At 44.2% G+C, this 23,787-nt stretch overlaps 1 protein-coding gene across 1 annotated transcript in view; it reads left to right on the forward strand.

Annotated features, from left to right (window-relative positions):
- The window catches only part of LOC310855263 (MAM domain-containing glycosylphosphatidylinositol anchor protein 1-like), a gene marked incomplete at its 5' end in the record, with an annotated part of 242,772 nt that extends 223,390 nt beyond the window's left edge, over positions 1–19,382 (forward strand). The window contains 3 exons of the mRNA XM_083760203.1: positions 10,696–10,804; positions 18,987–19,229; positions 19,318–19,382. Of these exons, the coding sequence (XP_083616329.1) occupies positions 10,696–10,804; positions 18,987–19,081 (204 nt within the window). The 3' untranslated portion in view covers positions 19,082–19,229; positions 19,318–19,382. The remainder of the gene's footprint in view (positions 1–10,695; positions 10,805–18,986; positions 19,230–19,317) is intronic.
- Positions 19,383–23,787: the final 4,405 nt, after the last annotated feature.

Consider the following 23,787-nt stretch of genomic DNA (forward strand, 5'->3'; position numbering starts at 1 on the left):
GCACAACACTGAGACTTTCAAAGAGAAAGTGTTATATGTTTAACCCATTCTGAACGGGCACCCATTTTGGTGTTAGCATCATGTTATGCTTTAGCTATTGAAAAATAGCAGATCTACAAGCTCATAATTATCGCGCCACCGAGTGGCGCGATACGAGCTTGTAGGTCTGCTATTTTTTGAAAAATCGAAGAGCGACTGACATTTTTAGAATCTGATCTCAGGTCAGAATGGGTTCATCAGACCAGTGTGTGTCCGGCGGAAACCTCGTATGAATCTGATCTCAGGTCAGAATGGGTTAATGTATTAGATAAGTGCAAGCACAGCATTTCAGATTTTTCTTGATGGTTCAACACAGCAGAATATTGATGAATGAGGGCCAGAGTGAAATTCAGCTCTTTTTTCTGCTCAATATCAGCAGTAAATATCCACACAGTAACAAGAGATGTATGTACAGTACTTCATCAAGATTTGCTGTTATATCAAAGCAGAAATTAAAACAATAAAACAAACAAAGGACGTTAAGTAGACATAAACTGTCACACTGAACAGACAGACAGACAGACTGGCTGGCTTGCTGGCCTGTCTGTGCACTGACTGACTGACTGACTGACTGAGCAGAGGTAGATAACAGAAGTACTGAAGGAGCTCTGCCTATTGACACGTGGTGTCTCTAGTCACACTAAGCTCTGCCTTGTGGGGTGGTTGGACTCTATACGCTCCCTCACTTCCTCCACAGGGAATTTGTCACTATCTGCCTCTCTTCATGCCTCTTTGCGTGCGTGCGTGCGTGCGTGCGTGCGTGCGTGCGTGCGTGCGTGCGTGCGTGCGTGCGTGCGTGCGTGCGCACGCCTCTCTCTATGTGTACAAAAGCATGTCTGCAGGCTGTGATATCCCAATTGTTTGCAGTGTCACAGAGAGAGAGAGAGAGAGAGAGAGAGAGAGAGAGAGAGAGAGAGAGAGAGAGAGAGAGAGAGAGAGAGAGAGAGAGAGAGAGAGAGAGAGAGAATGGACAGTAAGCAGAGCCCTGACAGCACTCAGCCAGAGCCCCAGTCTCCTCGCTAAGTGGCCCCTGTCAGCTCTGAGTCAATATCACACAGGCCTCTAACCCCCCCCCCCTCACTCCAGCCAAGAGCTGCTCAATGCACACTAGTATGCTACTGCCTCCCTCTTTGCTTTGTCGATTTGTTTCGTTTCGTTTCGTTTCGTTTCAATTCAATTCAATTCAATTCAATTCAATTCAATTCAATTCAATTCAATTCAATTCAATTCAATTCAATTCATAGGGGCCTTCCTTTATAGGCTCTGCGAATAACTACTAATAACTTACATTTTCCTAAAGGCTTGGGAAACACGTGTTTTACATTTCCAAAATATGTGTGAAAGAAAACAATGTGATGCGAGAGTATAGAGTCTAGCCAACAACACCAGCTGGGGTCTCCTGAATTGCTCTGCCCTCCACACCCTCATATCTAGCACCATGGGGTGGTGGTCTACAGTGTGGTGTGCTTCTCGCCTTCCCTGACTTTGCCCGGGGTTGGCTTCCACAGTGCTAGTTTGCTTACCACTGGGTGCCTGACCCAGCCATCCTTCTCTCTCTGTCCTTATCTGTGACCCGTGGTACAGTGGGATTCTTTACGTTTCTTCCTCGATCTCAAAATGACATCCTTGGGTACCTATGGGTATCTATGTTAGACACACCCACAGACACACCCCCAGATTCTCAGCCACACCCATCAGAGGTGTGCCTTCCAGAGGTCCCTCGGTACCTATAGAAACCTCTAGGTGTCAGACCGGCAGAAAGGAGTGGAACGCCACTGTAGGTCCCCGTAGAAGAGGACCACATTTCTGATGTGGTCCGTCCATGTGACACCTAGTGCCATTTCGAAACATTGTGTATAGATTCCAGCCAAGGTTCAAGGTTCAATTGTATCGTCAGCTATACCAATTGCAAGGAAAAGGCGTGTGGAATTCATTGTGCGTTAAAAGCCCACACAACAGCTGCTACATATAGTGTCAAGCAATCTATGTTAAAAAAACTAAAAAACTAAATTCTCAGGTGCAAAAACTAAATTCTCAGGTGCAAAATGTGCATAATGGCATCATATACAGTAGGCACAGACATAATTATGACCTGTCCGGGCATTTACGTTTTCAATGAGTTTCATGAGTTTAATGGCGGAAAAAAAAAGAATGTGTTCCATAGTCTTTGTGTGCGGCCGGCAAGGCTAAAAAACCGATTGCCTGGTCGTGGCCGCTTCGATGGCTCAAACAAGCTGTTGGCTGGGATGGTGCACATCTTCAATAATCTGTTCAGCCCTTGGCCACGCATCAGCTTTCGTATATTCCCTGGAGGGAGGGAAGCTCACCCCCCAACTAGGCTGTTCTCACGACTCTCTTCTGCTGACGACCAGTGCAGCTCCCATATACCACACGATGGTTCCACCCGTTATGCTCTCGATGGTGCAATTATAGAAGGACCTCAGGGTACGGGATACGTAAGCAGTACAGGCGTTGTTGTGCCTTTTTCACTACATGAGTGGTGTGAGTGGCCCACACATCGATGTGTGTGCCAAGGAACATGAACTCACTGACACAATCCACTCCAACTGCATCGATGTAGATTGGCGCGTGCTCGCTCCTCTGTCTCCTGAAATCCACAATTGGTCCTTCCAGCGTTGAGAGCTATAGGGCCCCTTTTCCTGTTGTGCTGCTGTGAGGGTCCATGTCTCAGCATTAGAGTGTAAGGGTGTTACCCCCTCTGCTAGCTCTTTGTAGCTCACCACAGCAACCCTCAGTAGATATAGTTCAGCTCCTCGATCTCCACCATAGGCAACGCTGTCTCGGATGCTCTCCTCTTCAAAAGACGTCGACGAGACACACTATACAGCGACCTGTCGCTCGAGATACTGTGAACGGCGTTGTTGGTTGTATAAAGTGTCTCGAGACAACTTGTTGTGATTTGACACTATAATAAAATTGAATTGAAAATTGGCGTTCAGAACAACGCTGGCTCGGCACTGGATGAAACGTCAGGCGATCCTCCGATGTGTTTCTTACTTGAAACGGGCATGAGCCGCGGACTTAGCTGCTGCTCCAAAAGAGTAACACCCGTCTTCACCTCACACCATCTTCACACACCACCCGTCTGCACACACACAGCCTTCACACTCCTCACGCGGCTCTGTTCAAAGTGACAGCTCCATGTCTGATATGGGCTGGGCTTCCGTGGCGTGACCAACCAGCGCCACGCAACTAGTAACGTGACTGTCAGTCACCGTATGTGTGTATGGGGAATGAAATGTTAATTATTATTATTTTGGCCGATCGCCACAGTTTATTCATCACTCCAACGGTAATGCTGATCTGGGACGTTTTAATTGTGCGACATCAATGACCTAATGATCTCCCCCCCCCTCCCTCCTCACAATAGTCCACAATATAATCAGCAGCACATCTGGCTCCCTATATAGGGAGTAGGGAGTAGTGAATCATTCACTGAATTCGGACACGACATATATCGTTCTTTCTCTTTCTCTCATCCAAAATACACACAGCTACCCCCTGCAGCAATTAGCCGTGACAGCTCAATTAGCAGGCTTATTTATGAGCAGGGGAGGCCTGCTAGTTGTGTTGTAATTATTCCGGATTCTGTGTGTGCGTGCTTGCGTGCGTGCGTGCGTGCGTGCGTGTGTGTGTTCATCCTTGATGGATGAACGCTGGAGGCCTGCTTGTGCACTCAATTAACGATTCCTCCTCAACATGGTACTAGGGTGGCGGTAGCTCAGGGGTAGAGTGGCCGTTTGGTAACCGCAAGGTTGCCAGTTCAAACCCGGGCTCCCCCAGAGTTAGTGTCGAAGTGTCCTTGAGCAAGATTCTGAACCCCTAATTGCTCCCGATGTGCTGGTTGGTGCCTATACCGTGCCTTGCATGGTTTCCTCTGTCATCGGCGTATGAATGTGTGTGTGAATGGGTGAACGTCTACAATCTACGTACTGTAAAGTGCCTTGGATAAAGGCGCTATATATATACAGTAAATGCACCATTTACCATTTACTGGCCTGGCTGTGTTAACCCATTCTGAACGGGCACCCATTTTGGTGTCAGCATCATGTCATGCTTTAGCTATTGAAAAATAGCAGATCTACAAGCTCATATCGCGCCACCGAGTGGCGCGATACGAGCTTGTAGGTCTGCTATTTTTTTTTAAATCGAAGAACGACTGACATTTTTAGAATCTGATCTCAGGTCAGAATGGGTTAATCAGACCAGTGTGTGTCCAGTGGAAACCTCGTATGAATCTGATCTCAGGTCAGAATGGGTTAAGTATAACTAAAGACAATGCTAACTGATCGAATGCGTCACACAGAACACAGCACCGTTAGCTAAAGCCTATGCATACTACACCTGCGCAGGCCAAATGTGTTCGGTTCAGCTGGCTCATTCAGAGGTTTGGGTTGGCGGGTCTCAGAACTGGTATCCAGGTATTAAAACCATGGGTTCTAGCAGTGCTGGCTGTGAACACTGCTTTGGCCTGAGCTAATTGCCACCACCACTGTGATCTGTGGTGGGCAGAGCGTCTGTCTTCCAGTGTTTTGTGGCCAGATGACATTTCGTTTTGGGGAGCAAACTTTACTGGTGGAGTATACCATAACCGAATGTATGCCAAGAACGCGGGAGCTCGTTCTTCTCTCCACGACCCCGCCTGTGCCAAAACGAGGCAACTCGTCTTTCACTCGTTGCTGCACCCCATGGCACAATGCCATCTCCGAGTCACAGAGGAGTGAAAATTAACTAGTAAAGTTACTTCTAAAATTGAACCCCAGGTCTCATCTAACCACCGCCCACTACAGTAGCCTGCTGGGATGGGTATAAGAGTGGAGGAGAGAGCATCTCAGCTTGCAATAGTAAGAGAAATCTATGAAAATCTGTGAACTAAATCGTTACCAAGAAATGTCTTCACCAATGTGTTTCTAAATGTGTACTAAAAGTTTGAAATTCAACTCCTGTGGGAAATTGAGTTATTAGCATAATATGTGACCATACCCATAACATCCTATATAAGGCCAAAAAGTCAAAATTTCATAATTCTTTAAGTAGCATGTGACATATGAAACTAGGGGTTTTTCATGATTCTGAATCCATTCCAAGCATTAGTTTTGCACAAAAAAACACTCCTTGGGCTAAATTAGGCCATATCCACTTGACCAAATGTGCTGACCTCATCACGTTTGTGATGACGGCTATGGCTGTTTTCCTCCCAAGGAGTGTTTTTTTGTGCAAAACTAATGCTTGGAATGGATTCAGAATCATGAAAACCCCCTAGTTTCATTATGTCACATGCTACTGAAAGAATTATGAAATTTGGACTTTCTTTTCTTTATGTTATGGGTATGGTCACATATTATGCTAATAACTCAATTTCCCACAGGAGTTGAATTTCAAACTTTTAGTACATGTTATTAGACACGTTTAGAAACACATTGGTGAAGACATTTCTTGGTAACGATTTAGTTCCCAGATTGGTCAAATACCTGATAAAATGCCCTTAATACAATGTGTTTGGTCTTCTTGCACCCCTTGTCCTATAGTTGTCCTCCAGTTGACCCCTGTATGCTCTCTAGACCTGTTGTTGACCTGTCCAGCATAGAATGCTGGATGAGTGAAACCTTTCTCACCTTCCACATGGCTCACAGGTCCTGGTGGGAGCTGGTCCTGTTGCAGATGATGATGGTCTCTGTCAGAAATGTCTCTGAAGCACTCACACACCCCCCCCCCCCACCCCCCCACACGCACGTACGCACGCACGCACGCACACACACACACACACACACACACACACACACACACACACACACACACACGCAGCCACTAGGGAAAGTCGTGTCCTTTCCATTCCACCCCGGATGGAATCCATTCACACTGTGTGAGCGCACTTGCATGCATGCTTGTGTGTGTATGTACAGTATACTCATACTCACGTTTGTGTGTGTGTGTGCTCACGTGTGTACTTACTGTACTGTATCTTTAATGAAGCTTCGCTCCCACACAAAGCATTTTAAATATTCATCCTCCCATTTGTCGTACATTATGACAGCGTAGAGGAGACTGCATGACATTAATTGAGGGCAGGGTGCTTTGTGTCATTTGTCTCGTGCACACTTGCCAGCTGCCAAAGACATGTTTTTAATCGGTCAACAACTACTATGTCATTTTTTAATAAATTAAAAACATGAACACAAGTGTCTTTATAGTCGAACATATTTATTTATATTTGAGAAAGATTGTGTGTTGCCAAAAATAGAACCCATTTTCTAAGCAAAAACAATTTTGGTTTTTTTTTGTTATACACTTTTATATTCATATCTGGCTTGTGACAAAATACTGGAGGATATTATGCAGAGAACTTTTAACCCAAAGTCCAGAAGGGTATTGTCTATGGAAAAATGCATTGAATTAGTAGTGCCAAAGACGTGGGAACGAAAATAATTTTATAGGCACTTTTTCTTGGGTCGCAGCACGGCCTAATTCAATTTTTTTTTGTTTTTTGGGCTCCCCTACTGTATGTGTTTTCTATTCCCACAAATACGCAATTTTGAACAATCTGGCTTTCACATCATTTAGAGGCTTTTATGGAAACTGCTCTCAGGAACAGCTCAACTGATTTGGTCATATACGTATGCGTGATGTCATCAGTATCACCCTACTTTGTATAATTCCTCCTCCTCTTCAGTCTTCAGTTCCAAATTTGCATTTCCACTTTGTTTACAATGTCCACCATTGTTTATTTTCCAAGCTGGCATGGAATGGAAACAAGCCTGGTTTTATCTAGCGTCAGTATTATAATGACTCAAATATTAAATAAGTTGCATATTAGCGCCCCCCACCACCTCAGGACATTGTGGTATTACAGCTAAAACTGTCCAGAAAGAAATGACAAGGACTGGTTGTATCAGAGTGGTGATTGAGGCTCAAACCATTGGAAATAAGTTTGAGGGACATAGACAATATGATATTAAATATTTAAAACCGTTTTAAAATGCATCTTATTTCTACTTTAATTCAATTAAGAGTATTAAGTGGCTGTGACATTGCCAGCATGGATGGACATTGACCTTGGCTCATCACCTCCCGCGTTACCATCACCATTGCTGTCCTTGTCGTAGTCGTCATCATCATTGTCCTCAAAGAGGTGTCAAGATAACTGCTATCATGGCCATATGCTCTGTCTAGCAGCACGTTGATCAATACAACTAGCATCTGCATAATGTTCTTGTCCCTTCCGAGAAATAGAAGTGGTGTGAAAAGTAAAATATCTGTCTTTGAAATGTATAGTGGAGTGAAAGTCATATACTGTACCTGTCCAAATGTAAAGTACAGATAAAATGTCCATAAAATGTATAGGCTACTTAGGCTTAACTGTCCACCACTGGTTGGGAGCATGTGTTGGAAATCAATCTGACACACACCTAACTCCTGTAAACATAAAAAAGTATATTTAATTTGGTGTTAAATATTTCCAGGAAAGGTCTGTCAGTTGCGTAACCCACACTCATTTTTTTGCCCCTCACCACACGAACGCATGCACGCACGCACCCATGATGCACGCACGCACGCACGCACACACACACACACACACACACACACACACACATTGTGTTATTATTAGCTCACTCTTACAATTATGTTAGGCTGTCTCATTATCTTTCTGGACAGTCACTTCACACTTCATATTTCTGTGAAATGCAAGTTCAATATAGCACACGTCCAGAGTATAGACTATACACAACTACATATACACAACTGTCTCCATCTCTCTGTTTCGCTGACAAGATGTGTTACAAAACATACCAGCATAATTATGCTACTATCAATTCATCATACATATTGTCATATTTCTAAGATTAACACAAAATGCAGTTGTGGGGTAAGAAAACTATAGACTTCTTCACAGAATGATTGTTTAACCCATTCTGGTGTTGGCATCATGTTATGCTTTTAGCTATTGAAAAATAGCAGATCTACAAGCTCATAGCGCGCCACCGAGTGGCGCGATACGAGCTTGTAGGTCTGCTATTTTTGAAAAAATCGAAGAACGACTGACATTTTTAGAATCTGATCTCAGGTCAGAATGGGTTAATCAGACCAGTGTGTTGTCCAGTGGAAACCTGGTATGAATCTGATCTCAGGTCAGAATGGGTTAACAACACTCCTCGACAGGTCAGATTCGGTTAATTTGGAATTTCCAATGCAAAATTTGAATACACACAAAAACAAGCTAAAACAAAGAAACCTCAAACCGGTGTTACACAATCCTTTAATGGACGGTGTCAGGGCATTCCCACATTTTGGTGGCAGAGCAGTAGAATAACAGAATAAGCGTCCTCAAAACAGGAATGACGCCATCTGCCGTAATCTTTTGTAACCCGTCTAATGTGTTGTTCTGTTATCTCAAGATGAGAGATAATACTGGAAGTAATAAGACACATACACACAACCTCTTCTAAACCTCTAAATTGGACCACATGAAACGGGTTTAAACTGGTACACCAGACTCAGAGTAAGACAGTAAGTTATGACAACTCCGTTCACGTCATGGGGCCAGTCCAACGGCGGCTCTTCTACATAATAGACTTATATTGGGTAATAGTGTACAAAGGCCTCAACCGGAAGTTTACGGGGTGCATCGGAGTATAATAGGCTTTTCAGTGACAAACGAGTCACATGAACCATCACCAGGCAGTTTTCTGCCCCCTCAATGTCATAACTTACCAGATAAACCACTAATCGACTAAATTACTGCTTCTCCACTGGTGCCCCGTTAATCAGGAGTGCATGACATACACACACGAGAATAAAGAAGAATACAGTCTTTTGCATGTTTGATAGCAGCAGGCAGAAGGCGACATGCTGATAAACCTACTTTATATTACTCCTTCATTCTCCTCATCTTCTCTCTCTCTCTCCTACATTCTTGTGTCATGCACCCCGTGGGCCAATTGTCTCTCTTTAAACTTCTCTGTTTCTCACTCCATTTGTTCTTTTCCACATTACATCTGCCATCTTTCTTCCTCATACAATCCTTTCTCGCCGCCCACGGCACTTTATACCCACGCCATGTCTCTGTCTTGTGAACCGCAGTGGTTGGATCGTAACAAAGTACTTTTTACTTGAGCACTGCACTTAAATACGTATATTGATTATCTTTTGACTCTTTTGACACTTTTCTAAGAAGGAAAAAAAACGAATGAATAAACCACTTAACCCTATTGTTTTAAGGGATAGTCGCAGACTATTGTGAATTGACCAGTGTTTTCATACACCAGAGTATTGTATTCTGGAAAAGCTTGCTTTCAGTGTTTCCTAGCTGTGTGTAGGAGTTTATTCTCCTGTGTGTGTGTGTGTGTGTGTGTGTGTGTGTGTGCGTGTGCGTGTGCGTGTGCGTGTGCGTGTGCGTGTGCGCGTGCGCCAGTGTCCCCACTGTTGTTTTCTTGGCTTCCATTTCCCAATTATTTTCCCGGTAGTCCCTAATTATACAACAATCTGCTGCTTTTGTTTCACTTTAATTCAGTTTAATGAAGACTCACAGTTGTACCCTGGTTTGCATGCATAGCTCAGGTGTGTGTATAATTTATCTCCCCATTGTCTGCACCGTGACCATATTCCGTACAAGGAAAATGTACTTTTCTAGGCATGGCATATTATTATTGATTTATTAGTTTATTAGATTCATTAATCGGTCTGTCAAAGTTTAACCGGAATTCTTGTTTCAAATGCCATGTTCAAGCTACAAAAACATGAATGTGTTGCCCGTACCTTTCAGATGTTACAGCTACAGTAGTACACCAGGTGTTGATTATGAGGACAGTAGAGAAGTGACCATTACATTCCACCACAGTCTGGCAGAGACATTCCCTACTAGCCTGCTGATTATATTCCACAGCTTGATTACAAAATGTAAACTGCTTGTATGCATATTTGGAAGCTTGTATTTATATTAGGAAGCCTCAGTAGTGTCCATTAAATAGAGCTATATACTACTGTATACTAGGTATACTTTACTTTCTACATTTTGTTCAGTGTCTGTGATAATTGGCAGTTCCCACTTCCCATAATGATTGCTATCGGGCAGACACCTTATAGTTGTATCTCCATAGTCAAACTATCTTTTATTAATTAATTCATTCATTCCATTGTGCACACACACACGCACGCACTCACGTGCGCACGCACGCGGGATATGGGTGGTTTTTGTTTAGCTGTGTGCGATGTGTTTTTTGGGCATGTCGATTCACCACACCAGTGAGTCAGAAGCAGATGGGCTGGCTGGTAGCTGAAACATAGGAGTCTGTTGGGAGATAGAGCTTCCAGTTGGTTGCGTTGTTTTTGTTGCTGTTGACCATGTTGGTCCTTCAGTTATTTAAGGACAGAGTGCACTCGTTCACTCTATACAGCAGACAGTTTGTATGAACCAAAGAGTGGACTCACAATGCATTCTCACTCCCAAGTCATTACATCATTGCCATCTGTTTCAGAGGGATCAAGTCTGCTTCTCATGACGCGCTACCTTGTTATTAATGTGTGGAAAATGTGTTGTTAAATGTTTCTATTGCTAACTCTACATGTCAGTTAGATAAATCATTTCACTCTATACTTTCTTTAATTCCCCTCTCTCTCTCTCTCTCTCTCTTCGTCCAGATTGTGTTTGAGGGAATACGGGGTCCCAGCTTTGAGGGTGACATCGCCATTGATGACGTGTCAATCACCAGGGGGAAATGCAGGCCTGGAGACATGGCCACCAGCGCAGGTAACACATGGACATGTGACGCACGCACGCACGCACGCACGCACGCACGCACGCACGCACGCACGCACGCACGCACGCACACACACACACACACACACACACACACACACACACACACACACACACACACACACACACACACACACACACACACACACACACAGTTTATGTGAATTAATTTGGACTAATAATAGTGATTGTGTATTAAACAACTGACCATGCGTCCATATATTATGATGCAATGTAATCCTTTTTAAATGTTTTACGATTTATTTTTACCCCGTTTTCTCCACAATTTAGTGGTTATGCCAATTGATTCCACCACACATATTTCTGTGTGTTTTCATTATATTGTATCCTATAGCTGCCAGTGAGGAGCCCCCACCCCACCCCTGTAGGAGTGTGTCACGTCACCCTCCTCGCCCGGCTTCGCTCCCCCGGACACGGGACAATTGTGCTCGTATAGACGCTCGCAAAAAGCCGCATTGGAACCCCCAGACTCCGCGGTGGTGGGCAGCTATACTTTAGCACTGTGTCTGCACCACCTGAGAGCGCTGAAACAATAATGTAATCCAATCCCAATTTGACGGGCCAATGTGCGCAATGACAATCTAATAACATCCTATTAACATATTAGTTCATGACATTGGATAATGACACATTAAAGCTGCTATAAGCAATAATATGTCAACGTTTTAATGATTTTATTTTTATTTTTTCAGACAGAAAAAATGTAGTCTCTGTGACACACCTATAGGCAATCTGCATTCAAAGATGTTCCTAGAAGCGTTGTCATTGGTCGGAAGAAAAGAAAACGGTCGCAATGACTAACCAATCAGGAAGCAGACAGGCAAATTGACCAATGACAAAGCTTCTAGGAAAATCTTTGAAAGCATTATTTTGTTGAATCGTCCGCAGGTCTAAATGGGTTAACCCATTCTGTATGGGAACCCCTTTTGGTGTTTTAACTATTGAAAAATAGCAGATCTACAAGCTCATAGCGCGCCACCGAGTGGCGCGCTACGAGCTTGTAGGTCTGCTATTTTTGAAAAATCGTGAAAATGCGGCACAAATCTTTGAACATATATTCTTTCAGAAGACTTTTTTTTAATTATTTCAACGTCAGGTCTAAATGGGTTAAGACTCTTGCACCTGCAGCTCACTTACAGCCAGCTGTTATTATAGTTTACAACAAATACATTTCAAAACTATAATAATAAGACTTATATTTCAGCCTAGTGACTCATTCATAGAATGTTATTCTTACTGTCTGTATTTTATCCAGTGATCCAGCAAGCAAGCAAAGCTGATGGCAAGGAAAACATTAGAGACGAGAAAACAACACAATGAGAAACATGAATTATTAAAAAGCCACCTTTAACTCTCTAAAGTCTAAACCATGATGTGAGGTGACAGGAAGGGGTGTGTGTGTGTGTGTGTGTGTGTGTGTGTGTGCGTGCGTGCGTGCGTGCGTGCGTGCGTGCGTGCGTGCGTGCGTGCGTGCGTGCGTGCGTGCGTGCGTGCGTGCACGCAATGCACTTGTTTTACAATACTTGTACAAGGACCAGATATTTAGGTTTAGGGGTTAGGGGTCGTTCACTGAAAATAGCAGATACAGTAGGCCTATACGACGCTCAAAGTTGTGATTTCTTTGGCTATTGTGGGCTTTATTATAACCTAACACAGCTTCATTACGTCACCAGTCTCACGTTGAGTCCACATACGGCCGCATATCGCTCCGGTCCGATTTGGATCGGAGTACATCGTCGTCTCTGCCCGAGAGAGACCAGACTCTCCCTGGTCCTCTGAGTTAAAATGTTGTCCAGCAGGGGGAGCGGTTTCACCAGGCTAGGCTTTTATATAGGCTTCAGACACAAAATGGCCAAATAATGCTTTGTAAAGGCATGCATTCAAACACGCAGATGTCCTCACACGTGTATAGTAGCCTAATACAGTATACAAACATATGTGAGTGCGTGCATTTGCGCGTGCATTTGTCCGTGCATTTGTGCGTGCATTTGTCCGTGCATTTGTGCGTGCATTTGTCCGTGCATTTGTGCGTGCGTGCGTGCGTGCGTGCAAAGGTGCACTGGGAATGCTGGCGGATGGAGTGAATAATAGATGAAGGTGTAAACAGGAAGAGCAGAGCTTCTCTGTGTGTGTGTGTCCTGCGGGGCTGCACAGGACCACCACACAGCACAGGCAGATGGATCATTATCCCATTCTGACCTGAGATCAGATTCATACGAGGTTTCCACTCGACACACATTGGTCTGATTGACCCATTCTGACCTGAGATCAGATTCTAAAAAATGTCAGTCGTTCTTCGATTTTTCAAAAATAGCAGACCTACAAGCTCGTAGCGCGCCACTCGGTGGCGCGCTATGAGCTTGTAGATCTGCTATTTTTCAATAGCTAAAGCATAACATGATGCCAACACCAAAATGGGTGCCCGTTCAGAATGGGTTATCAGGCTGAGATTGACAAGGGGCCGTCCAGGTGGGCCAACCGCTAAGCTTCCTGTATGCATAGTTTGCATACCACCGTGGAAAGGCGTTTGGAGACGAAGAAAGTCAACGGAGACGAGCGTCTCAATGCTTTATTGATGATGTCACGTGCATAATAATACCCTCTATTCTCTTTCGGGCCTGTCGTCGCCATGACAGGGTGGCGGGACTGTGTATTTGACGCTATTTTTTTTAAACAATGCTGTTGAGCATAATACAGTAGCCTACAACTTACAGTATAGTCAACAAGGTGACTATTTGGCCAACAAGGTTTGGGCTGAAACCGGAGCTTATTTTGCCCAACTTATTACCAAAAAAAAGGAATCAAAATATATGGTGGCCCTACTCTGGACTCATGGTCCATTTACAAACTGCCAGAGACAAGCATAGCAACTTCTCCTGCATGCCTGCCTGTCTGCTGCCCGCGGATACATCTGGCATTTTATCCGTTCAGCACTGGACTCTCACTGGGAAAAGTGCTAGCTTGAAAGGTCTATAGTGGAGAGTCAATTCAATGAGTATATGTTATAATGTGATCATGTATTAGTGTGTTATACCACTATGTGAAACATGAATTAGCGTGTTACATGACACTTGTTTTTCAGCTAATTAAAGAGAAGAATTTATGCAGACACTGTATTGTGACACGGAGAGTTGGAATTTTACAAAGTACAAAGCAAGCCCTCGTCCTTTGATCAGGAACCCTGGCTGTGTGTGCGTGCGTGCGTGTGTGCACACAGTACACACACACACACACACACACAAGAAAAAGTTACATATGTGTATATCTGAGTGCCAGAGATACGTGTGTTTGAGGGTAAATGTCATTGTAAGTTTACCTGTGTTTGTGTGTGTGTGTGTGTGTGTGCGTGCGTGCGTGCGTGTGTGTGTGTGTGTGTGTGTGTGTGTGTGTGTGTGTGCGTGCGTGCGTGTGTGTGTGTGTGTGTGTGTGTGTGTGTGAACCTATGTTCCTGTGCCAGAGCTCTTGCATGTGGCTGCCAGCACATTCTCGTCTCCCATGAGGCTTTGCTGCTCCCTGCGTCTTACAGGATGCAGAGAGAGCAGCGGGCCTGGCACCATCACACTACTGATACATCATACCTGTCGCACGCACGCACGCACACACACACACACGCACGCACGCACACACGCACGCACACACACACACAGAGTGCGTGGCTCTGCTCAAATGAAGGATGATTGCTTCTGACATGTTTGGTTCAACTGCACGCACATAAATCAAATGACTGAAACCTGGCTCTCTCTCTCCGTGTGTGTGTGTGTGTGTGTGTGTGTGTGTGCGCACGCGCATCCGTGCGTGCGTGTGTGTGTGCGCGCGCGTGTGCGCACGTGTGCATCCGTGCTTGTGTGCGTCCGTGTGTGCGTGCGTCCGTCCGTGCGTCTGTCTGTGCGTGTGTGCGTGTAATGCATATGTCCAGAGTCATCTGTTGTTTCCATCTCAATTTGACAGGGTATAGAGACATGTTTAATGTATAGATGCTGCTCCACTCCCAATTATTGAAGTCTGCTTCCCTGCTCCTTCAGATGCCCTTGAGTGAGAGAGAGAGAAAGAGAGACAGACAGAGAGAGAGAGAGAGAGAGACAGAGAGAGAGAGAGAGAGGGGGAGAGAGAGAGAGAGAGAGAGAGAGAGAGAGAGAGAGAGAGAGAGAGAGAGAGAGAGAGAGAGAGAGAGAGAGAGAGAGAGAGAGAGAGAGAAAGAGACAGAGAGAGAGAGAGACGGGGAGAGAGAGAGAGAGAGAGAGAGAGAGAGAGAGATGCCAATTGCCAAGAAGCCAATTTTGATACGCAGCACTTAATTTCTTAGGACTCTCTGTCTGTCCGTCCGTTGTTTTATGAATATTGATTTCATGCCTGGTGGTTGGATCTCTAAATATAAATTCATATTTATTGATCTAGAATCCCAGGCCTGCTCTTCATTGTGTTCTCAGCTTGCATGTGTAATGTGCTGTTGATTTTATGTAGTGCAGCTGTGTTCTTTGTGCATGTATTCACTCTCGCTCTGTGCCTGCGTGCGTGCGTGCGTGCGTGCGTGCGTGCGTGCGTGCGTGCGTGCGTGCGTGCGTGCGTGCGTGCGTGCGTGTCCTGGTTTCTATAACCTGAGTTTCCTCTGCGGGACACTGAAGCCAAATATCTTTAGCCTGGTTAATAAACCAGACCAAATCAGCCGTTGGCAAAAAGTAAATTGCCTGCCGGCGGATTACGGTCTGGAGAGGCTCAATTGTACGCCCATTTCCTACACCAGAGAAATGGGGGCGGCCAATCGGGACACGGCATGCAATATGGGCGGGCTTTGGTACAGTGACTTTCAATGCTTGAGACCTTTGACTGACAGTAGCTCTGACCAATTGCGTCAAAGAGAAAATGTTTCAACCCGCCCCCCTGGAAATGAAATCCAAGCTGAGCCTCCCCAGACTAATATCCCGCGGTCCGTGCGATATTAGTCTGGTTTATTAACCAGGCTAAAATATCTTATCCGCTAGCCTGAAGGAAAAGCCCCCTTAGGAGATATATAGCCTTTTAGTGATCAGGCTGCTCATGTGTATGACATGTGTGCTTGCTTATGTGTGCATGAGTGTCATTTTAACATAGAAAATGAAATGGTCTTCGATAGTTCCATTATCTATTATCTCAACATTTTACAATAAAATATTGTTGGTATACAGTAGCCTATACCCTAAACATGCCTTGATTTATTCATGTCCTGGGTGAGAAGAATGGTTGCTATAGGACAGAGAAGGTGCTAGCTACATGTGAACCTTGGGTTGATAGATAATATAGCCCTGGTCCAGTGCGTTGGAGAGTTCTCACTTCACACTAACGTCCCTGCCAGGAAAGCCTTTGCTGCATGCACACGCACAAAACTTTCCACTGCCGTGCTGTTGGAACTCATTTGAGATCAGTTATAAATAAGTGAGAACTCTCTAACACATTCTGACCTGAGATCAGATTCATACGAGTTTTCCACTGGACACACACTGGTCTGATTAACCCATTCTGACCTGAGATCAGATTCTAAAAATGTCAGTCGTTCTTTCGATTTTTTTCAAAAATAGCAGACCTACAAGCTCGTATCGCGCCACTCGGTGGCGCGATATGAGCTTGTAGATCTGCTATTTTTCAATAGTTAAAGCATAACATGATGCTGACACCAAAATGGGTGCCCGGTCAGAATGGGCTAACACACTGGACCAGGGTTAGTTTGATAAGCGACAACCACAAGGGCTGATAAAGTATAGCTGACCAATCCGGACAAGCAGAAGTGCCACTGCGCCATGAATGACCTCATTCTGCCAGGAACTTGAACATCAACCAAATGATAAATTTTTGCCTGGACATCCTATGGCTTCCCTCTGTAACCAACCTCCAGTTGGCCTATCAGTCCACACACACCCCTGTTATATAGAGTATAGTTGTGGTTCTCATGGATTTCATTCGTGGACCCCATAACTCTCACCTGTAATGGTCCACTTGGAAGCCCCTCGAAGCACCGTGAGGTTCCCCAGAACCACTGGAGAGAGAATGATTATCTCACATGCAAGGCATTTTGTTGTTGCCTGAAGTTATCCATAGCCGAGGACAGGCATGTCAGCCCGCCTGTGGTTGAATAGTCAACGGCAAAGGCAAGGCCATTTTTTTGTATCACATATACCCATAGACTTATTCAAAGACGAGCAATACACAATTTGAGTAACACTACACAGAAAACATTACTGGCAAAGAGGAACCGCCTCTACTGTATTTATACACACAGTGTGAGGAGAGATTCAGATCAGAATAGAATGCTGGCTTATAACCACTGATATGTGCACGCACGCACGCACGCACGCACGCACGCACGCACGCAGAGGCTGTGTCTGCCAACCAGCTGTTTCGTATATGGAAACACATGCCGGACGTGCAGTTTGTCAACACGGTGATGACATCTACTGAAACTGCAGACAAAACGCCTAAAGCTGCCATCAACAAGATTGTCCACAGAGGAGCTCCTCTCTCTCTCTCTCTCTCTCTCTCTCTCTCTCTCTCTCTTCTTTGTCTCCTGCTTCACTGTCTCTCTCCCCTCTACGCTTTCTTTCTCTCTTTCTTTCACCATCCATACTGCTAGGTTGACTTCTCTCCCTCGAGGGGGGGGGGGTGACAAAATACGAACATGTTGAGTTGCTTGCTAGCAGATTCAGCTGTGTGGACTGCAGCTTATGCAGTTATAAAGCATAGAACATTATCCCATCAGGATGACTCAGCATGACAGCAGTTATAGAGGGGATTATTGACCCTTCAGGATGACTCGGTTGAATATTGGAGAGGCCCAGTGAGTTGGGAATGAGAAGACTTCAGCCGCGTCGCGTTGTCATTACAGTTATGATATGTACAATCAAACGTCTCTCTTGGATCCCTTGGGTCACGACGCAGCTCCCCATATACTTTAGGCCCTGTTCATTTCCGCCTAGCCTGAGCTAACGTGTTAGGTTTCTGGTCTAGAGGGGCGGGTCGCGGCTCAGATTTGCACGCACCCTGATTGGATCTCATCGATCTGTCCGTCACCCCCGGCCCCTCCTCTCCCCCCTAGTGCAGCGCTACGTCACATCATTTGGAGCGACGCCCACTCGGAAGGGTTGACTCCCACTTTTAGACCAGAGCGGCCAATGCGTTCCTCCAGGCTTTCAATTTTTGCACCAACAAAAATGAAAGCCTGGTACCGAGGCTAATTTACTTCTAAATACATACATACAATAAATTACCCATTATCTCCGGAATTCATGTAATAATCACTGTCACTTTTCACATTACATTTTGATTGGCTTCCAAAGTTTGTGGGATGGGGCCTGTTTGACAAAAAAAAAGACAAAAGTCTTGATCGTATTCCGTCCAATCACAAATGAAAGGGCCTCTGGTCTAAACAATGCAGAGCAGGTTTATGATACTCCATACTGTTTGGAATCGCATTTAGCAGAGCCTCCATACAGCACACCTCCAAAGGCATTTTCTCTTCTGCCCACAGTCATGGCTGCCGCAAACGTGCACAATCTCTCGTACAAACTATGTCCTATTAAATGCAGCTTCCTCGTGGCCTGACGGCTGCACCTGACCATTGACACACAGCCCTGGGCACGCAATGCAGCCTGCCAGACATGTGCCTCCGAGGAACACTCTTAAAAAAATATATATATGTATCCCACGATTGTTGTAACCCATTTTTTTTCACCCAGTGTCAATCGTCTAATGTAATCCTGCAGGCGCTACACTCCCTCTGCCAACCTGGGGAGAGCAACGGACTGACCTCATGCTTCCACATGAGGAGTCCAAACCACTTGTTTTCACCTGACGACGGGGGTGTTTCCCCGGTTAGACGTAGCGCGTTGGAAGGAACACGTTATTGACAGCCAGAACCAGTTCCTTTCCCCTCCATCAGACGCCCCGGCTGGCTATAGGCAGAGGCAGTTTATACGGACCAGGATTACTGCATGTTTTTTGTATGGGTACCTATCCTATAGGGGACACGGGGAGAACATGCAAACTCCACACAGAAAGTGTCTTTTGCCAACCCCCACCTAGGGTGTGCAGGGCACTGATGACAAAACACACTTTTCAAATGAATGAAAAAAAAAATGAATGTGACACTTTGTTGCTCTCGTTTCCTCATTTCTTATCTCTGCAGTTGCGACTGGTGGATCGGCGTCACTGCACCCTCTCCCATTGGCCAGCTGGCTGACCTTTGCCCTCTGCTGTGTCCTGCTGCTGCTGTACAGATGATGAGCAGCTGCAACAACAGCGCCACCTGTATGCCTCCACAGAGACACTGCCCCACCGCACGCTCTGTTCCTTCTCATTTGTCCCTGTCCTCCCCCTCTGTACCTTTCCTCGCTTCCGTCTGTCTGTCTGTCTGTCTGTCTGTCTGTCTGTCTGTCTGTCTGTCTGTCTGTCTGTCTGTCTGTCTGTCTGTCTGTCTGTCTGTCTGTCTGTCTGTCTGTCTGTCATATTATCTATAGTTCCATTTATCATTGTCTATCCATGCTATCTGTAATTGCTTGGATAGCCTCTATGTGTGTCTCAGCTCTGCTTTCTTTCTTGTCACTTCCTGACGTGTGACTGTTTATTCCAGCTAACACTCTAGCTTTAGGTCAACATAGTATTTCATGACCTTAGCTCTTCTTCTTTTGTCACGTCAAGCCCTCACATCCCCTCAACCCCCAAGCCACCCCCCCCCCCCCCCCCCCACACACACACGCACACACGCACACACGCACACACACGCACACGCGCACGCACGCACGCACGCAAGCACACACACAGTCATCCTTTCCTCTCCTCCTTCATCCCCCTCCCCCCGCCCCGACACACCAAAGTGTCAGACACTCTACCAAAGATGACAAGGAGGGACTAGAGGGGATTAAAGGAGGGAATGGGGGATTCTGGGAAAGAGAGACAGAAGGAAGCGTTCCGTCCCTACCTCGGGCCACATGGAGCTGATGGACGACAAAGAGGCGGACGGACAGACGAAACGATGGAGGAATGGAGAGAGGGAGGAATTTAAAAGGAGACAAGAGGACTGCAGAGCCAAAGGGCCTCTGTTTGTTTGCCCCCCGGGGAGATGGACCACAGCTTGGACTGTAAAACGTGTACATTTATCTATATGATATATGAAATATAACACAATCTAAAACAAAAACAAAACAGTGGTGGTGGAGTCTATACAAAGTGAATCTAAATGAAAAAGCACAACGTTTATACGATCGCTCGACCGTTCCGTTAGGGACACGGAGCATATACGTAAAAACACTGATGTTCGCAGTTTGTCGGATTTATGTCATGTTTTTTTGATATGTTGCTTTATTTTGGCAGCATGGGGGTGGAGGACCACACGTATAATGATCATGTTTAATATCATATATAATTATGAGCACCTGTAGGGCAGAAGAGAGGACACATCTCTGTGTAGCCTATACTAGTGTATGTAATGCCGAGATTTGTCTCACATCTCATAAACTCTGGTATCACGCGTGCACGCACGCAGACGCACACGCACACACACACACACACACACACACACACACACACACACACACACACACACACACACACACACACACACACACACACACACACACACACACACACACACACACACACTCCATTACAAGCGCCCACATACAATCCACTCATCTCTTCCGCTGATGGAGTTCGAGAACGACGGACAATGAGAAATGGACAGCCTTCAACCTACCTTTCAATTCAAACCACACCGACACAGACGAACAGGAATAGAATCAGACAGCTAGATGTCTCTTACAGAGTGACACACACACACACACACACACACACACACACACACACACACACACGCCTGGACGCCTCTGAGTGAGACACGTGGGAAGACACATGTGGGCTGTGGGAACTGGAGGAGAGAAATGCAATAGAGAGGAGAGGAGGCAGCAGGGGGACTTTTATTACAGCGATTCTATTTCACAGGAGTATGATACAGAATGTCAAATATGTATGGATCGCTCATATGGAGAAAAGTGAACTCGTATAATTATATTCGTACGGAAAAAGGGGTTGGCAGTGTGTCTTGTGACTCTGTCGTCAATTGAATGTTCATGCTTTTTTTTTTTTTTTTTTTTTTTTTTTGATAGTCGTTCTCACCATCATATCGATATGAGTTTGTCATCAAGTCAGCTCAGACTCTTCAGAGAAACCATCTAGACCAGTATACGCCTCATAACTCAAGATCTCTCACCGTTGTTCGTCATTCCTCAACTTGGCTCAAGGAAACAATCTACCGTAACCGGCCCACCCTCGAGTCTAGCAGTTCGACCCACTGTGCTGATAATTGCTGAGCATTTATGTCTCCGTTCTCTTCCAGCAGTAGTTCTCATTATTTATTTTTATTTCAAGGACCCTCAGTTTGGTAACAACCCCCCCCCCCCCCTCACTCTTTGTGTGATGTTGACTCAGTCCTTACGCCTTTCACATTGTTTCTTTCACGAAGTCTTACGTTTGAATCAGTATAGCCTATATATTAAAAGGTATGTTCGAGGTACAGAATTGCACTTTGGAGAGGGAATTCATCAACACATGTATGCATTTCACTAAATGTCTATGTCATACACTATACACATACAGTTCTCGGTGTTTTACTCTCTGAGTTGAATTGACGCTGGAAATTGTACTGCATTATCTTAACATGACAAGTCCTTTAACATTAAGGAGACATAGTTTGTAATTTCTCTTGTCATCCTCCATGTATTTGACTTTGGCATCATGTTTGATGGCAGGTTATTTTGTGTCTGGATGCACAGATCATTGTATTTAGAATCCATATTAAGCATAATAATCAACATGCTTGCTTGTAACCGTCGCTCGTTCATTCTGCAATTGAATAGTCGAGTGGATAAGCTTGATATTTTTTTGTAATTTGTACAGTCAAGCCAGATTGTTTTCTTCTAATTAATACAATATATTAAAAAAAATATATAGCTTAACCACTTGGCTAATAAGCTTGTATATCAGCTCGAATTGTAGCATATTCTATCACTACAGCATAAAGCTATATACAGTAGCCAATTTGCTACCCATTATACCACTAAACACATGTTATGAGCAGTGAGACTTTTATTATGGTAACCATTAACCCCTCAAGCCCTTATAGATCATGCTTCATTATGGTAACCATGTATACTTTCTTCTTTACATTTAGGCAGTGATCACAGATAATCCATCACTTGAGTTGCTACAGTATGGTACATTGAGATACAGTACAGCAACAGTTGTAACATCCCCAGTGTTCCCATCTAAACATTTCTGATTGGCTTTCTATGATATCCTATATTGCAGTTATTATACCATAATGACATGGGGTATTATTATGATATTAGACAATATCTAGCTGTTGGAACCATTGAGAATATTATTCTGTATGTTTTGACATAAGAATCAAAGCACATCAGATTAGCAAACAGTAAATGATTGTAATGCTAATTTAGCACTTGCTACAGTACGTGGTGTTCACTGCATCAGGGACCTTCAGGTACTGTATAATTACTTTGATATTTAAAGATCAGTCAAGGGTAAAGACCACTTCTTCACTCTGAATTACTCTGTGTGAATTAGTATTTCATGCTGTGTTCCTCTATATTCACTGATCCTGGCAATACAATGAATAAATAAATGAAAATGGAGTCACACATGATTAATTCATATACAATAGTTTTTCACTACCACAGTCAATATTTCTGAGGCCTGATTGGAGAATAATATTGTACATTTGAACTGAGAAACGTTTATTGTTTTGCTTGTACCCCCAAACTCTTCCATACTGTGACACGAATGCTTTCTTAGAAGTTCTCAAGATCAGTGTTGGGCAAGTAACTCAAGAAGAGCATATGTAATTTATTACTCCTTTAACCCATTCTGACCTGAGATCAGATTCATACGAGGTTTCCACTGGACACACACTGGTCTGATTAACCCATTCTGACAGATCAGATTCTAAAAATGTCAGTCGTTCCTCGATTTTTCTAAAATAGCAGATCTACAAGCTCGTAGCGCGCCACTCGGTGGCGCGCTATGAGCTTGTAGATCTGCTATTTTTCAATAGCTAAAGCATGACATGATGCTGACACCAAAATGGGTTCCCGTTCAGAATGGGTTCAAATGTAATAATATTAAATTTACATTACTTTATTATTTGACATCAAATGTAAGTAGTTACTTTACACGTTTTATTACTATACATTTTGACCTAGCAAACCCGTCCTGATGTAACAGTTTTGTGAGGGGGCACATGGTTAAAAAGAACAAATCTACCAGTGTCACATCGCAACATGCTGATGGTGCTTGCAGATCTGTGCTTGCAGATCTGTGACAACCTCCTACTATGAGCATAAATTATAAGCTGAACTGTCTGATCTCGTCAAAAACAAATCACGTTCATTGTAACCTAGCAACCTAACGTTACTTGGATTAATGACTGTGATATTATCACTGTATTGGCCATTGTCATAAGTTACACTACTAGTTAGTGGGGAAAGTAATATTACAGTATGTATTACTTATAGTAATTGGTGCTGCCCAACACTACTCATGATGGACCATATAATCAATATAAAACCCTGTTTCTGGAGATGTTTTACCACATTCTAACTTGCCTGTTGCTTTGTCCTGTGACTCCTGTGCAGCTTGTGCTATAATGTAAAAGGTGTTTCCGCAATAACAGAAACAGATCATAGTACCATTTTAATCACAGTATAAATTAACAATTACCAATTACTCATGCGGGTCATGTGTGATCTAGGACAGATATAGAGCAGTTTACATTTTTGCATTATATCTTTAAAAAGATAAGATACACGAAAACACCAAAGAAATGTAATTGATAATAATTTAATCAATGCTTAATTAAAACCTGTCACATTAACTATTTTCAAATACATGTGTGGTTTAGCAATATTAAAACAAAA

The sequence above is a fragment of the Protomyctophum parallelum genome (genome assembly GCF_964188405.1).
Source record: "Protomyctophum parallelum genome assembly, chromosome: 2".
NCBI classification, from domain to species: domain Eukaryota; kingdom Metazoa; phylum Chordata; class Actinopteri; order Myctophiformes; family Myctophidae; genus Protomyctophum; species Protomyctophum parallelum.